This window comes from Musca domestica, unplaced genomic scaffold, assembly GCF_030504385.1.
Source record: "Musca domestica strain aabys unplaced genomic scaffold, Musca_domestica.polishedcontigs.V.1.1 2, whole genome shotgun sequence".
Taxonomy (NCBI): domain Eukaryota; kingdom Metazoa; phylum Arthropoda; class Insecta; order Diptera; family Muscidae; genus Musca; species Musca domestica.
Genome location: NW_026712249.1, coordinates 3,693,560 through 3,709,654, shown reverse-complemented (window position 1 = coordinate 3,709,654; position 16,095 = coordinate 3,693,560). Strand labels below are relative to the sequence as shown.

General features: G+C 41.2%; 1 protein-coding gene and 1 long non-coding RNA gene across 2 annotated transcripts in view; one reads left to right on the top strand and one right to left on the bottom strand.

The window, feature by feature from the left end:
• LOC101893891 (uncharacterized) overlaps positions 1-4,159 on the top strand; it is a 33,156-nt gene extending 28,997 nt beyond the window's left edge. The window contains exon 6 of the mRNA XM_020039546.2: positions 631-4,159. Within this exon, the coding sequence (XP_019895105.2) occupies positions 631-3,434 (2,804 nt within the window). The 3' untranslated portion in view covers positions 3,435-4,159. The remainder of the gene's footprint in view (positions 1-630) is intronic.
• Positions 4,160-7,297: 3,138 nt separating this feature from the next.
• On the bottom strand, positions 7,298-15,983 carry LOC131802154 (uncharacterized). The gene is made up of 2 exons (XR_009342062.1): positions 15,482-15,983; positions 7,298-8,717 (listed from the first exon to the last, which is right to left on the bottom strand). It is a non-coding gene; the product is annotated as an uncharacterized LOC131802154 (long non-coding RNA).
• Between the last annotated feature and the right edge of the window lie 112 nt (positions 15,984-16,095).

Genomic DNA, 16,095 nt, shown 5'->3' with positions numbered 1-16,095 from the left:
TATATCTTTATTGAAAATCTTCTATACGAAAGTTATCTATCCTCTAAACAATAAAACTCAACACTCATTGGAAAGTGCGGGCGAGATCCTAGATATTTTTAAAATCAGGGATTACAGTGACTCCGAAAGACCAAGCTAAAGCCAATATGATCGGTTTATCAAGACCATCGGAATACGTATCAAGTTAACAGAGTAGTTAGGTTCGGCCGATCCGAAGTATGTCAAGTGTCGAAGTCCAATATTCACGAGTTACATGTTAAAAATCCCTTCATTTCAAAAGACATTTCAGAAAGTCCCTTCAAAAATTACCGAATACAGGATGATACCGTAATGTTGAAATCAGAAGGTACTTCAATTTGTAGACCGATTTATCCCATCTTCGAACTAGACTTTGGTATAGACAAATCAGACAAGTTGCTTGTCCAATAAACTATGATCCTTTGATCTCCTTCCCAACCCATTGTGCTGATCGACTCCAAATGTCCTGTTTTTGTATATGCATTGTTAGGTCTAAGAGTGCTCTTCCATTTTCGATGAATCAAACACGTATGAAATACACACTGAATACACAATATTTCACTTATCATTTCTTTAAAACATATAAAATTCGAAACATTCTTCCATTTCCAGCTGGTGCCATATTGATGGATCGCAAAGATGCCTTGACCAAAAGGCCTTTGGATTTTGACCGAGAAGAAGAGACTCGAAAAGGTGAAACAATCAAATGGCTGGAATCACATTTTGGCAGTGAGTCCACGGCATCAAATGACTCTCGTGAGGATGAAGTGGATGTCATTGAACCCACCAAACGTACATATTTCAATGTAACCATCAAATCGAATCAAAATCAAACTGCACCCACCAACCCAACCTATGAGTCGGGCGACAAAAAGGTATTTGCCAAACGCAGCGTAGAATCCATGAATGGCGGTGTTGCCACCACCAATGGAGCCAAATACTATCAGGGCATATCGAATTGGAGCAATCGCAAAGAGACCACAGCACCCGCCACAACGCCCGCCAATCATTTCGCCTCGAAAGCTTTTCGTGATGATCTCCATGCCTCCATCGAACGAAGTCAGTTGAGAAAAACTAGCGCCGTTTATGCCTCCAAGGATAATTTGAATTCCGACAATGCGCCATATGTCAAGTCGAACCCCAGCGACAGTTATGTCAGTCGCGAAGATATTCTCCAACAAAAACGTCAAAGTCTGTCCTCACAATTTCTGGCTCGATCAAGACAAAATTCCCGCGATCGACTAGATGACGTCGATAGAATTGCCGCCCCAGCATCGTTTGCAGATGACGATGATCGCTACATTAGTGGATCGCGTACAGACCTTCATTATGGTTTGAATGTCAAGGAAAAGGAAAAACGTAGCTACACTCGAGCCGAGGTTATGGATGAACCCGACTCACCGGCACCACCTCGAAAGGCCTCCTATGTGGAGGAACGAGCTAAGAGTTATGAACGAACCTTTGTAGAAAACAATCGTTACAATTCATTGCAGCGTTCGGACAAAGGCACGCCGCAACGGGAAATTACCACCTTGGAAAGACCTGTAGTGCCTCAAAGGCGACGTAATGGCGAAAAGAAACTAAGGCAGCAACATGAGCCGGTCATGATTGATCTAAAGACACCCATAGCAATCAATGTGCCACCACCCGACTATTCACCACCACCACGCAGTCGTTCATCTTCGCCACCACATGATGACTTCCACAAGGTACGAGCCAAATCCTATCCACATCAGCTATACCCGAACTCGTCCAGCCAAGAACAGATGTCGGCTCGAGAGACCAGCACTTTATTGAGGAAACAAAATCAGAGAACAAGATTTGCTCGCAATACTCCATCACCACCACCCAGTGCAGGCATGCATCATCACCACCCACATCATCAGAGTCAGACGCTGAGACCCAGCATGCAGACCACTCAGACCCAGACGACACCTTCAACCATCTCCACATCCACAGTGCAATCGCATCGTTCCAGCAAAGTGGGTAGTGCTATTGGAAACTCTTTGCGTAAACTTGTGGGCAAACTGAGATCGGCTAGTGTTGAGCGCAAGCTGCGCATGAAATCAAAGTCCAAGTCACGGGATCATTCCCCTGCCCCACCACCGGCAACATCGGTAGGCCAAAACCAGCGGAATGTTACCACATATCAGCAATATAATGTCATCGATGGGCACATAGGCGGCGGAGGAGGTAATAATCATCACAATACCACTTCGCATGAAGAGTCCGAGGACGAACTTTCCACCCATCAACGAATCCAATACCAGGCAAGCAAGACGGGCGACAGTGTCTACAGCAATGCCAGTGTTGATCGTCGTGCCATGCTGCACTCCACTTCCTCGCATCCGGTGGTGGGTAACAGCCACCGTGACAATTATCGCCGACAGGAGAGTCTTGTCAGCCCCAAGCAGCGCTACTATTTGGGAGAGGACCCCTACTCAAGTACTCTCTATGGCAAGGAGAATGTCCAGGACAATGGCAAAGTGCAGCGTAACGGGGGCACCACCACCATTCACTACAATGGTCGGGACAACAACAATTCGACATCCACCCATACCCTTGGCCGATATCAAAAGGGAAATTCTCGTTTTAGTGGATCAACACCGAATTTAAATACCGGTTATCGTAGTACCCAAACTCTGCCGCGGAAATTAAATGATCAGCAACCAACAATCCACCAATACGAGACTCAGACCATGAACATCTCACGATCCAATGTGACGGGGAAGGTACAGAGCAAATTGCGTCAGCAGCAGCAGCAACAACAACAGGCCGAACAACGCATTGCATATCAACCGATTGGACCGAACACGGGACCCCTCAAACCAGCCAGGACCTATGCAAAGTCCTTGAATCGCAGCAAAAGTTTCAGTGTTCATGCAATGAATGGCAGCAACGATCCTAGTCCCATTTACATGGAAAAGCTAAACGGCAACAACAGCAACAACTACCACAACAATCTTCAATCTAGCCATGCATACAAGTCAAATCCTCATCTCTACTCTAGCTCAAAGGAAAACGGTGCGCAGCAAACACCGCTCAAGAGTCCGTCGATAGTCAATCTGATCAGCAGAAGTCAGCGTGACTTAACGAAGATCGGCACAAATGAAGACGAGTCTGATACTTATGGAGAGCGCCAAGGCTATACGAACAACCGCAAATACTATGACGAAAGAAAGGCCACACCGCCTTATCGGTCGGGATCGTCACACATTGAGGATGAATATAAATATCGGGCACCGGGTCACTATCATCTGCAACAGAAACACTCGTTGGATTCACGCGGCTCGGTGGAGATTAACAAGGATACTGCCAGCATTATAAGGCACGAAGAATATGTGCGGTCGAAGCGGGCACCACCACCTGCTGGTTCGACAATTATTAAAGTACGCAATATGGACTATCGGAAATAGCATCAGCGTCGTCATTGTCGTCCCCCTCAACATCGCATCTAAACTCATTCCATTATCACTCAGTCACCTATCCATCAGCCATCCATCCATTCGGCGGCTTTAGTTTCATTTGACTGGTCAGCAAATAAAAATCCAAAGCCATCATCAAAAACAGCATCATCATCAGCAACATCGGAATCAGAATCAGAAAGTATATGTTATCTGTAGACTATATTTTTAATCTACTACTAAAAATTAGTTTATTTATATGCACGCACGCATGCGCACTCACACACACACCACCCACTCACACACACTCACTCACTTATAAATCAATTAATGTATAACAAAATTGAATGACGTTAAACCCCCCTTGGTATTACCCAGACCCCTACAAGTATTTTCAATGTACTTAATTAGAAATGTGACCACCTAGAGATCCTCACAAACCCTAGACGTCCTCACATCCCTCCCGCCTTTCTAAAATTTACATTTATTAATGTTGTTTATAGTGAATTGAAAAAGAAAAACAATTTAATAATCAATAATATTCCACTAATAATTAATTAATTATTGTAAACATTTGTTAATTAACATAATTTAGTTCAGTACTTACTACCTACCTTAAAAATATTAAAACAAGAGAAAAATAATTATATTAATCTTGATAATAATGATAATGTTACCAACATTCATAAAATGGTTATCAAATGCAATAAAGTGCCAAAATTTAATAACTGTTAAAATCGGTTGTTTCATTTTGAAGAAATGTGTGGTAAGTGTTGAGTTCAGAACCATCTCGTCATCATGTGGAAAATTCAACCCTGTACTGTAAGTTCGGCCGGGACGAACTTTGAATGCCCTCCACCATTTGGAACGAATTTGGCAGTTTTCAAAAAATAAAGTCCGTTAAAAATTCTGTTAAAATCTTAAAAAACATCGAATGTAGCCGTTATATTAGGGTCTATATGACGACGTGGACATGCATAGGGAACTTTTGTCACAAGCCATTACAATATTCAAATGCGAAAATTAAAAAAATTAGTGAATAGTGTAGCTAAAATCACCAAAATACCGAATATCGGGTGCTAAACGAAGACGTGGACTCAGGTTCTCAGGCTGTAGTATCCATTACGAACTTCAAATACCAAATTTGAAACATTTCCGGTGAATAATGTCGCTAAAGTCATCAAAATACAGAATATCCGGAGGTGCCGTTATATGGGGGCTATAACAAAACGTGGACCTACATGGTCCATTTTCAATACCAAAAGTCCTGCAGACATTATGTACATTTCAATAAAATTTTATCAACCTACTTCATTTTGTTCAGAAGCTAGAGTGATTTCCACAATGGACAAACGGAAAGACGGACGGACATCGCTAAATCGACATAGAAATTTATGAAGATCAAGAATATATATACTTTGTGAGGCCTAATATGTATATTTGGAGGTGTTACAAACGGAATGACAAACTTAATATACCATACATACTATGGTGGAGGGTATAAAAAGTACCAAATTACATCTCAGGGCTAGTAAAATTTACATGCAGCTGCAAGAACCTTTAATGGAAATCGCGAAAAATGGTCCTTTCCTCCCTGCTGGAACTTGAACTTTAAATCTGATAATGAGATAATTCAGCATAAAATATGGCAAACACATAAATAACAAGGAAAAAACATTAAATTCTGCTGGACCGAGAATGGAGTTCGGAGAATGCAGTTTATGTTTTCAATAAGAATAAAGAGTCATATCGGAGCCATACCAAAACGGAAACGTATATACACAATTTATATTACAAGAATTGTTTTCTATTGCGAGTCTTAAATACAAAATTTTAAAAACAATGGGAAAGTGTGGCTAAAATCTTAAAAATACCGAATATCGAAAGGTACTGTTAAATGGAGGCTATAGTAAAACGTGGACCTATACAGCCAATGATCTGCCGCAAGAGATAGAAGCCATTACTAACTCTTAATATCAAATTTGAAACAATTCTGTATAAAAATGTGGCAACAACCATCAAAATACTTAATTTCGGAAGGTACCGTTATATGGGGGCTATATCAAAACGTGGACTGTTATATCTCATTTTCAATACCAATTCTCCTAGATACAATACAAAGTACACCTAAGTCTGTTTTTACACGGTCTTTTTGTACACGGTTTTGATATAACATGGTTTGAAATTTTAAAACTCTACGTCAAATAATGTGGGCTGCATCGTGATTTTAACAAACGGATGGACAGACAGACACACAAACGGACATCGTTTAATCAACTTAGAATTTTATGCTGATCATAGGATCTACGACGAATGTTTAGAGGTATTAGAAAAGGATTGACAAATGTAATATACACCTAATGCTAGGAACACAATTGGAGCGAACGACGAATTTTTTCGCGGCGTATGTTCGTCGTCAAAAATAAAACACATATGTGTATATGGAAGTGCACACAATCACGGCACCGGCGAAAATTTCGTCGGTCGCCGCGAACTCAATTAGCTTTATTTCTATTTCATACGCCGGCGACCGGCGAACAAAACAGTACAAGGTGGCCATACTTGTACGAATTTTATGTGTTTTAGTAAATAAAGTTACTTTTTACTTTAAAATGTGTTATGGTCACTCTACTATCTGTTACTCGTATAAAAAAACATAATTAATTTGTTTATTTATTTGTGTACTTGCGCCTGAGTGAAGATGGATATCAGTGAATTTATAATAGAGAAGATGGACATAAGTGAAATTATAATAGAGAACGTAAAGAATTATGTGTTCTTGTATAATTCATTGTAGTCAACAAATGAGCAAAAAGTAAACAACTTCATCAGCTGTTTTATAATTTCGTCGGTATTGTGTTCCATACGACGAATTTTCGCGGCTCATTTTGTCGCCGCGTAGGGCGAAATTCGTCGTTCGCTCCAATTGTGTTCCTAGCATAAGTCTGTTTTTACACGGTAGATTGGTTCCAGAAGAAGCCGTGTAAAAAAAACCGTGTAAAAAACATTGGTCTTATACAAAAATGGGTTAATTTGTTCCTAATCTCTAAAACCTAGTGAAAAACAAGAATTTTTAAGAACAAGAATTCATGAAATCACCGATTGCTTAATTGCAATTTCATTTTTCTTTATAGTTCTTATTGTGGCTTCATTTAAAGCGAATGTTTTACCAAGAGCAGTTGAGCCTTCTCCATTTCGAAGGCGATCTAAAAATTTAATCTTGGTTTCCAAAGAAATTACCTTCTCTTTTAGTTTTTTATTTTTTTAGTTGTTTTTTTTTTTTAAACATAAATAACTGAATAATTACAAAATTTTTTTGGCTTACCTTTTATCTTAATGCGTTAAAATTAAATTTAAATTTAAAAATTGAAGTACATAACATTTCAAATCGTGCTAAATGGAATAAAATCGTGTAAAAAAAATTAAAAATATTCAATTTTCAAACCGTGTTATATCAAAACCGTGTACAAAAAGACCGTGTAAAAACAGACTTAGGTGTACAATACTTTCCAAAGGTGGACTATGGTATTAAAACAAAGAAATGAAGAATGGAAATTTAGTCCACGCCACAATTAAATATTAATAGCTTTAGTTGTAAACAATCACTAAACACTTAACAAATACTGAATATTAGGTGTATTTACCAAATATGGGTATTTCTGTGGAGTAGAAAGCTGGTTATACTGCTGTTTTGGACAGAAAACTATTCCGTGGAATTCGAAATATTTTACTCTCGTTTTGCAGATGTGGATAAGGAAAAAGGAAAGGAAATAAAACGAGCGTATTAGTTTTGTTTGAAAGAACAATTCTGGTTCTTTATTTAGAATTCAAATTTGAAGATTTGAATAGCGCTTACCAAATTCAAACAGTTGTGGTTGACGTTAAGGTAACAAGTGATTTTATTTGGAACAAAGGAAAATCGAAAAACCACAGAGAGGACACAAACGGACATATTGAGTGATTGAGCGCTACAGCACAAGCACAACTTACGAGTGCGCGCGAAACTTAACTTTTGAATTAGGGTGACCAGATCATCAAACTTTCGCATGAACATTACCGGCCCCCTTGCAGTATCACTGCAATAAAAGAATGAAACGGAAAACCCGTGTGTGTCCCCACTGCTTACAATACAAGCGATGTAAAGTAATGAATGAAATGGATATGAGATTATAGTAAGTAAGAAATATAATGATGAAACAGCGGGAGGATTACATCTAACATCAGCGCCGAAAGGAATCCGAACTCGCATCTGTAACTTCAGGAGGGACATCTGGAAAGATAAAGTTTGTGCTTTGGGGGAAAAGGAAAACAATAGTGCATTCTTCAGTTCATGTTTATTAGTAATTCATTTGAGTTTAGAAAAGAGAATAGAAAAAAAAAAATAGGGATGTCCCAATTATGAACATAGCCCATATATCGCCCAGCCAAACACCGTGCTCTGAGCCGTTGGCAACCCGCTCCTTGCATATACCCCTTCAGACACGACCTTCGGATATAGGTCTACTCCAATCACTATGTCGACCCCTGCAGATTTATAAAACGTGGGGTCTGCAAAGAACAAATGAGGGAAGTTCCTTTTGAACTCCTCCGGGAGCGATTCAGCTGGCGTCTTTGTCGTGATCCGATTGTCAACCCGGAATGTGCCCTCAATCTTCACCTTCGAATCAAACCTCGAAAATAATGTCAGTTGGCATACCGTCTCCTCTCTCAGGGTCAGCGTGTTTAACTTCATCTTCTCCACAAACGCTCTCGAAACTCTGCTGACCGGCGAAGCGGAATCCAAGAGACACCTGGCCACATTCTTCGCATCAATCCTCACCAGGACGGTAGGCAACAAAATGGTCCGATTCTGCTGGATCAAAGATGTTAGGGACCCCCTTTTCGCTGGTGCCGGTGCAGACGCAGGTTGGCGACGAGCCGCCGTAGAAGTCGACGGCTGCGGTGAAGGGGACCGAGAACTGGCTCCGGAACTAACCGAGGGCGCATGTCGTGGTAAAATCTGATCGCGGACTTTGGGATTGACGTGAAGGAGAGTGTGGTGAAACTTCTTGCAATGGCGACACCCCTTGTCACTGAAGCACGACCCATTTGAGTGATCTACTGCCAAGCAATTCACGCAGTATTTGTGCTGACGGACAGTATCTAAGCGTTCCGACATGTTCATATCCAGGAACTTGTGGCATCGACGCAACGCATGAGGACGCTGGCAGAGAGGGCATAGAAACTGTCGTTTATATGGAGCTGGATTGGAATGACTGCGTTTATTGTTGTTGGAAACGTGTTTGGGCATGGTAGCTAAGGACAAGGTAAGGACAGAACAACATAGGACGGAAAGAAATAAAAAGAAATTCGGAACTTAGTTATCGGAAAGGACAACAAGTTTTGTAATTGGACGAGTGATAACGCCTTTCTGAGTCACAAGATCTGCGACACGAACATGGCCATCAGAGCCGCGATACGTCTTGGAAACCCTACCCAGACGCCATGAATTTGGCGGAAGATTCTCATATATGGCGACCAGTGTGTTCTCTTCAATATCTTTCTCAGGAGTCTGCCACTTGTGGCGCTTTTGAAGCTCACGGAGATACTCTGTTTTCCACCGAGCACAGAAACTCTGATGGATCGCTTTCAAACGTTTCCAACGATTTATCAAGGAAATTGGACTCTCATCAATATTTGGATCAATAGGAGCTAAAATGGGAGTCCCGATGAGGAAATGACCTGGCGTCAACGCAGCAAAATCAGTTGGATCGCTGGAAATAGGAGACAATGGACGAGAGTTTAAACAGGACTCAATTCTGGAGAGAAGTGTCGAAAACTCTTCAAACGTGAACTTGTAGGAGCCGGCGAACTTTCGGAAATGGGTTTTGAAACTCTTAACCCCAGCTTCCCAGAGGCCACCCATATGAGGTGCTCCGGGTGGAATGAAGTGCCAACTCAGATTTTGGACGGAAAAAAATTCTATTAGCGCTGTGCGAGAGGCTTGGATAAATTCTCTCGCCAGTATTTTGGCCGCCCCCACGAAGGTCGTACCGTTATCTGAATACAGATGTGCTGGACATCCGCGCCGTGAAACAAATCTATGGAAAGCCGCCAAGAACGTGGGAGTGGAAAGATCGGATGTTGCCTCCAGATGAATCGCTTTGGTCGAGAAACAAACGAAAACGCACGCATACCCTTTCGTGATCCGACATGCGCGACCGCAATAGCTCTTGATCTCAAAAGGGCCAGCGAAATCGAGGCCCGTGCGAGCGAAAGGACGAGAAATTTCAGTGCGCTCAGGAGGGAGCGCAGCCATGATCTGTCTTTGACATCGTTTCTTATACAGAAGACAAGTGCGACACTTATTGATCGTTGTTTTAATCAGGTTCTTGACTTTAGGAATCCAATACTGGGATCGTATTAATCGAAGAACAAGCTGATTTCCACCATGAATAGTGATATTGTGAATGAATTGAACGTAGAAACGAGCTAGCTTGCAATTGTATGGAAGAATGATTGGACGCTTCTCATCATCAGGAATGCCAGGAGCCGATTCTAAACGTCCGCATGAACGGATAATCCCCTTAGAGTCAAGGTACGGATTCAAGCATAGAAGGGAACTGGACGTAGAAATCGGTTTCCTGAGCGATAGGGATCTGTACTCCTCTGGAAAACTGAACTTTTGATACCATCGGATAAGAATATTCCGACCTCCAATGATATCGGAATTACAGAGTGGTTGTGCACCAGGAGAACGGTAACGAGGATGGAAACGATGAAGGAAACGATACACATATGAAAAAACTCGCAATGCTCGTTGATATGATGAAATCTTCCCCACAATATCGTCCGTCGCCTTAAAATAGGAAAAATGAACACGAACGGGTTTTCGTTCGACGCTGGTTACGGACAGTTCTTCAGTAGAAAAGTCTGGCCACTGATCTGGAGACTCTCGTAACCAAACCGGCCCGTGCCACCAGAGATCATTATCAATGATATCGGATGGGAAGAGACCGCGGCTTGCTAAGTCTGCTGGGTTGGATTCGGAAGGAACATGATGGAACTTAGAAGGATCCACCACTTGAACAACATTGGAAACACGATTGGCTACGAACGTTAACCAATGGCATGGCGGTTTGGAAAGCCAGGAGAGAACGATTGTCGAGTCTGTCCAGCAGAACAAGGAATAGTTAGGAAGATCGAGAGTCGGAAGTAACGTATCAATCATCTCTGCTAAGAGGACAGCCCCACAAAGCTCTAGACGTGGAATGGATAACGTTTTGACTGGAGCAACTCTTGTTTTGGAATACACCAGGTGTGTGAATACGGAGGTACCTCGAGCTATTCGCACATATATAGCGGCCGCGTATGCCTTTTCAGAGGCATCGCAAAACCCATGAAATTGAACTTCAGCGGAAGGAACATAATGGAGCCATCTTGGAATTCGAACTTGATCAAGATTCGAGTAGTCGGATTGAAATATCTTCCACTGGGACAATGTGGCCGGACTGATAACTTCGTCCCAATCCGTACCATCGGACCATATTCTCTGCATTATAATTTTTGCCACAACGATGCATGGGGAAAGCCAGCCTGCAGGATCGAACAGTCTGGAGATCTGAGAAAGAACTTCCCTCTTGGTATAGGAACATGAAGACGGAAAAGGCGTTGTGACAAAGAAAAATGAATCTGAACGAGCGTTCCAACGAATTCCTAGCGTTTTCGCTGTGCTACTATCGTCGAAGTTTAGGAAATCTTCACACAACAAATGGTCATTTGGAAGACCCGCTAGAATATCCTTTGTGTTCGCTGTCCATTTTCGAAGGGAGAAACCAGCCGATGCCAGAGCGGATTTAAGCTCGTTTCTGGATTGAACTGCTTCGGAAATTGAATGTGCACCAGAAAGTACGTCATCCACGTACATATAATTACGGATAATCGAGCTTGCCTTCGGATGGCTAACTTGGACATCATCAGCTAGTTGAAGAAGTGTGCGAATAGCCAAGTACGGAGCACAATTGACACCAAATGTGACAGTTTGTAGCTCGAAATCTTGGATGCTTTCACCTGGGTGGTTGCGGAATACAATTCTTTGGAACGGAGTATGATCGGAATGGACGAGAATTTGGCGGTACATTTTTTGGATGTCAGCATTGAACACGTAGCGGAATAAGCGCCATTTGAGAATTAGCGTGGTCAAATCATTCTGCAACACTGGACCTGTATGCAAAATGTCGTTAAGACTTTGACCATTGGATGAAGCAGAAGACGCATTGAATACCACACGAACCTTTGTGGTAGAACTCTCCGGTTTAATAACGGAATGATGAGGCATATAGTAGTGGAGGGTATCGCTATTGGAACTCGGAGCCTGAACCGGAATCATATGGTTCAGCTGTATGTACTCTTTAACAACCTGATCATACTCTAACTTGAAATTTGGATTTCGGAGTAGGTGGCTCTCGTTGCGAAGGAATTGAGAGACCGAGCTTGGACGGGAGTGTCCTAGGAGTTTACTATTCGGAAAACCTTCCTTAAAGGGAAGACGAACGACATACCTGCCATCCTTATTCCTCGCGGTAGTTGAAGCAAATAATTCTTCACAGAATTTATCGGAATTAGAAACAAATTTCTTTCTGGGGCAATTCTCTACCTCCCAGAAACGGCAAATATCCTTATCAAGAGAAATCTCACAGAAGTTAGAGACGACAGTGGAAGTAGTCGGACTCGAAATAGGAATTGGACCAGTGAGAATCCATCCGAAGATGGTCTCTTGGCCCATTAAGGAATCGCACACATTGTGCATAACCCCTGATCTCATTATTTCCGGAATAAAATCACCTCCAATTAGCAGATCAATAATGGAACTCTTATAGAAATGTGGATCTGCTAGCTTGATGTTGGGAAGACGAGCGAATAAGGACGTCGGTAGAGTCTGTGATGGTAGATCTCCCGACAAATGGGGAAGTACAAACGCCTGCACGGAAACTTGCATGGAATTGTCAAATCTGGAGCATAAAAGAACACTGCAAAGTTTTCGAACGGAAGCTGCAGTGGTATTATTGAGGCCGGAAATCTGAACGTTCGTTCGTTCATAGGGAAGCTTTAATTTGTTGAAGAATTTCTCGGATACAAATGTTCCTTGGGAACCGGAATCAAGAAGAACCCGTGCTTGATATGAAACTCCTAAGTGCATGACATTTACAAGCGCGGTCCCCAATAATACTCCCCTAGAACTCGTCGTGAAGCAGGATTGGATAACTCCGTTCCCAGAACTAGTGGACTGTACGGAATTAGGAGTGAATGGAACAGAGCTGGCGTTCAGATTGGCGCTACTATTTGAGTTGGAAGAAGGGTTGGATGGTCGTGAATGCACTGAACTATCGTGAAGCATTGTGTTGTGTCTCTTTTGGCACTCGAAACAATTGTTTTTGCTAGTGCAATTCCGGACATGATGTGTTTTGGAGAAACAATTCAGGCATAACCCCTGCTTTTTCACCTCGGACATACGATTTTTAATGTCCATTGCTATGAATCGAGGACACTTCCGAAGAATATGCAAAGAATTGGTGCACAATAGACACTTCGGAGCAGAAACCTTAGTCTGGAAAGAACTGAATTTCGAACCTTTCGGATTTGGTTTGGAATTGGATTTACCTTTGTTGTCCTCAGATTTTGAATTGTTTCGCATTTCTGAAACGGACTCAAGGGTACGATACCGATTTGTGAGGAAGGAATCAAGGTCTTCCCACCTAGGAAGTGATGTTTTGTCTGTCAGACCTTGCTCCCACAACGTCAGAGTTGAGTCTGGAAGGCGATTGGAACAAAGGAAGACGAAAACTGGATCCCAACTTGTGACGTCGATATCGTATAATGCCAGCGCAGATATACAGGAATTAATATCGCGTTGGAGGTCCTTTAGCGCAGAAGCAGATTCAGATTTAATGAAAGGAAGATTGAAAAGAACCTTCAGTTGACCATTTACCAGAATTCGTTTATTTTCGAACCTCGAACACAAGTTCTGCCAAGCCAATTGGAATCCCTGGTTAGTCAATGGAGACCTTTGGACTATATCACGTGCTTCACCTTTGGTCTTCTGAGACAAGTGGAATAAACGCTCAACTGGACTGAGCCTGGAATTTTTGATGTACACAGCCGTGAACATGTCTCGGAATGTTGGCCATGACATATAATCGCCATCAAAGATTTCCGTGTCGCACGGAGGAAGGTGGAACGAATGACTAGAGCTTTGCTCTGCACGGTTGTCTGAAATGGGACTGCCGCCGGTTGACGCTGGAGAAGCAACCGGATCTTTTGAAACAGGTGGAGGCTGAAAACTTTCCAAAAGTTCTGTCAACCGCGCTAAACACGTACAATAAGTCACATATGTGCTATTGTACTTAGCCTGGAATGTGTCTCGATTTGAAGCTACATCCTCACCACCCTCTTCCTCATCACCTTCTTCATTAGCTTGCTCAATCATGAAAAGATCAAAGGAAGACTTTGCCTTTTCCCACAAGCCCGTGCACTCGGAAATATGGACCTTGACTAACTGAGCGGAAGTCGCCGGGATAGTTCCATCGCCGATACCAGCATTGAATGCAACCAGCTGGTCAGCATTACGAATGAAAGCGTCTAACGACATTGTTGGAAGGAGTTATGAAGAGGAACTTACGAAAATTGGAACTTTTCTTAAGTCGAAACTCAGTAGAAACAGCGAAATTGTTGGAATTCTCGAGAATATTGGGAAAAAAAGTACGAAAATGAACGGAAATTCGGAAAATCGAGTGGTTTGATGATGTTTTCTTATAGAAAATACGACCTCTAGCGGCTAAATTCACAAGTATACAACAGAACAGGAAAAATAATTCACCGAAGTGTGAAATTTACAGAAAAAAAAATTCAAAAACAAGACGTATTTTGGAATTTTGAAGCAAAAATCAGTTTTTCCAGGTCTTTTCAGCAGTTAAAAGCGACCTCTAGCGGCGATATGGAGCACTACGTATCTGAGACAGCAAATAAGCCCAGCAGGATTGAAGAAATGTTCAAAAATTATTACAATTCACGAAAAATCTAGAAAAAACAGCAAAAAATGGGAATTTTGGAGATATTTCCTTATTTACAGGGCGACACCTAGTGGCGATTATGGACACTTCAGATGACGACAAGTGGTAGGAGAATACTCTGGTGTAAACGGACCCGTAATAATGGCGGAAACCCAGAAAAAATCGGAAAAAATTGATAAAAAGTAAGATTTTTCGGCTATTTTTATATATAAATAGCGCCCTCTAGCGGCCAAATGATGAATTACTAGTCTGCAAGACTAAATTATTCCAACACTTCACGGCTATATATATGTTAATATAGAATAATATATAGGTGTCACAAACAGGTTGTAGTGCGACCATATAAACAGACCAACTGTAGGGTGTGCGTTTATTAAAGAGCGCAACGAAGAGAATATTTCAATCACTGTTGAGTGAAAATAATGAATAGACACTGTGGTGGCTGAGTGGACGAACAACTCAACAGCGGCCAACAAGGAATGATAATAGTATGTGTGCTTATGTGTGGATGAATAGTTAGCGTGCTGACGAGAATATCCAGTAGTGGGAATCTCTCTAACAACAACAACTACAGTGATAGAATAAAACGGAGATGGATAATATGCATAAACACACAACAAGTAGAAATGGTTTAGCGGCAAAATAGAAAAATAGAAATATGAAGAACAAACACACTGTCGCGAATTGGAAATAAATAAATATTTGAATATTATTTAAATTAATGGAAATTTAAACGGGAAAATAATTGAAATTATATTAATGGAAGGAAAAATATTTTTCAACTAAATTCGATTAAAAATATTTAAAGGAAAATTTAAATATTTTATGATGATTTGGAAGTAATTTTAACTTTAAACTTTGGAGTTAAAAAATCGGAACACTGTGCGTTGATAGAAACAAAAAAAAGGAAAATATCAATTTGCTGACGGCAAAACGCACTTTGAGTTAATCACTTGGATATTGAATCGCACTATTGAATTTCACTTTTGGATGATTAAAGCACAAACTTACCTTGATTTTGATGGAAAAAATGGATAAGGAGGATAGTATGGATGATTGGCAATTTTGGCACGGCAGTTAAATCCGGTTCGAATGGACCAAATGTATTTACCAAATATGGGTATTTCTGTGGAGTAGAAAGCTGGTTATACTGCTGTTTTGGACAGAAAACTATTCCGTGGAATTCGAAATATTTTACTCTCGTTTTGCAGATGTGGATAAGGAAAAAGGAAAGGAAATAAAACGAGCGTATTAGTTTTGTTTGAAAGAACAATTCTGGTTCTTTATTTAGAATTCAAATTTGAAGATTTGAATAGCGCTTACCAAATTCAAACAGTTGTGGTTGACGTTAAGGTAACAAGTGATTTTATTTGGAACAAAGGAAAATCGAAAAACCACAGAGAGGACACAAACGGACATATTGAGTGATTGAGCGCTACAGCACAAGCACAACTTACGAGTGCGCGCGAAACTTAACTTTTGAATTAGGGTGACCAGATCATCAAACTTTCGCATGAACATTAGGATCACAGTATCAGAAATTAAAATTTCATAAGAAGAGGTCAGCAGATCACTTTTATTTTTTTACAACCAGATTTCAGTATTTATTGTTTAGTACAATTTCT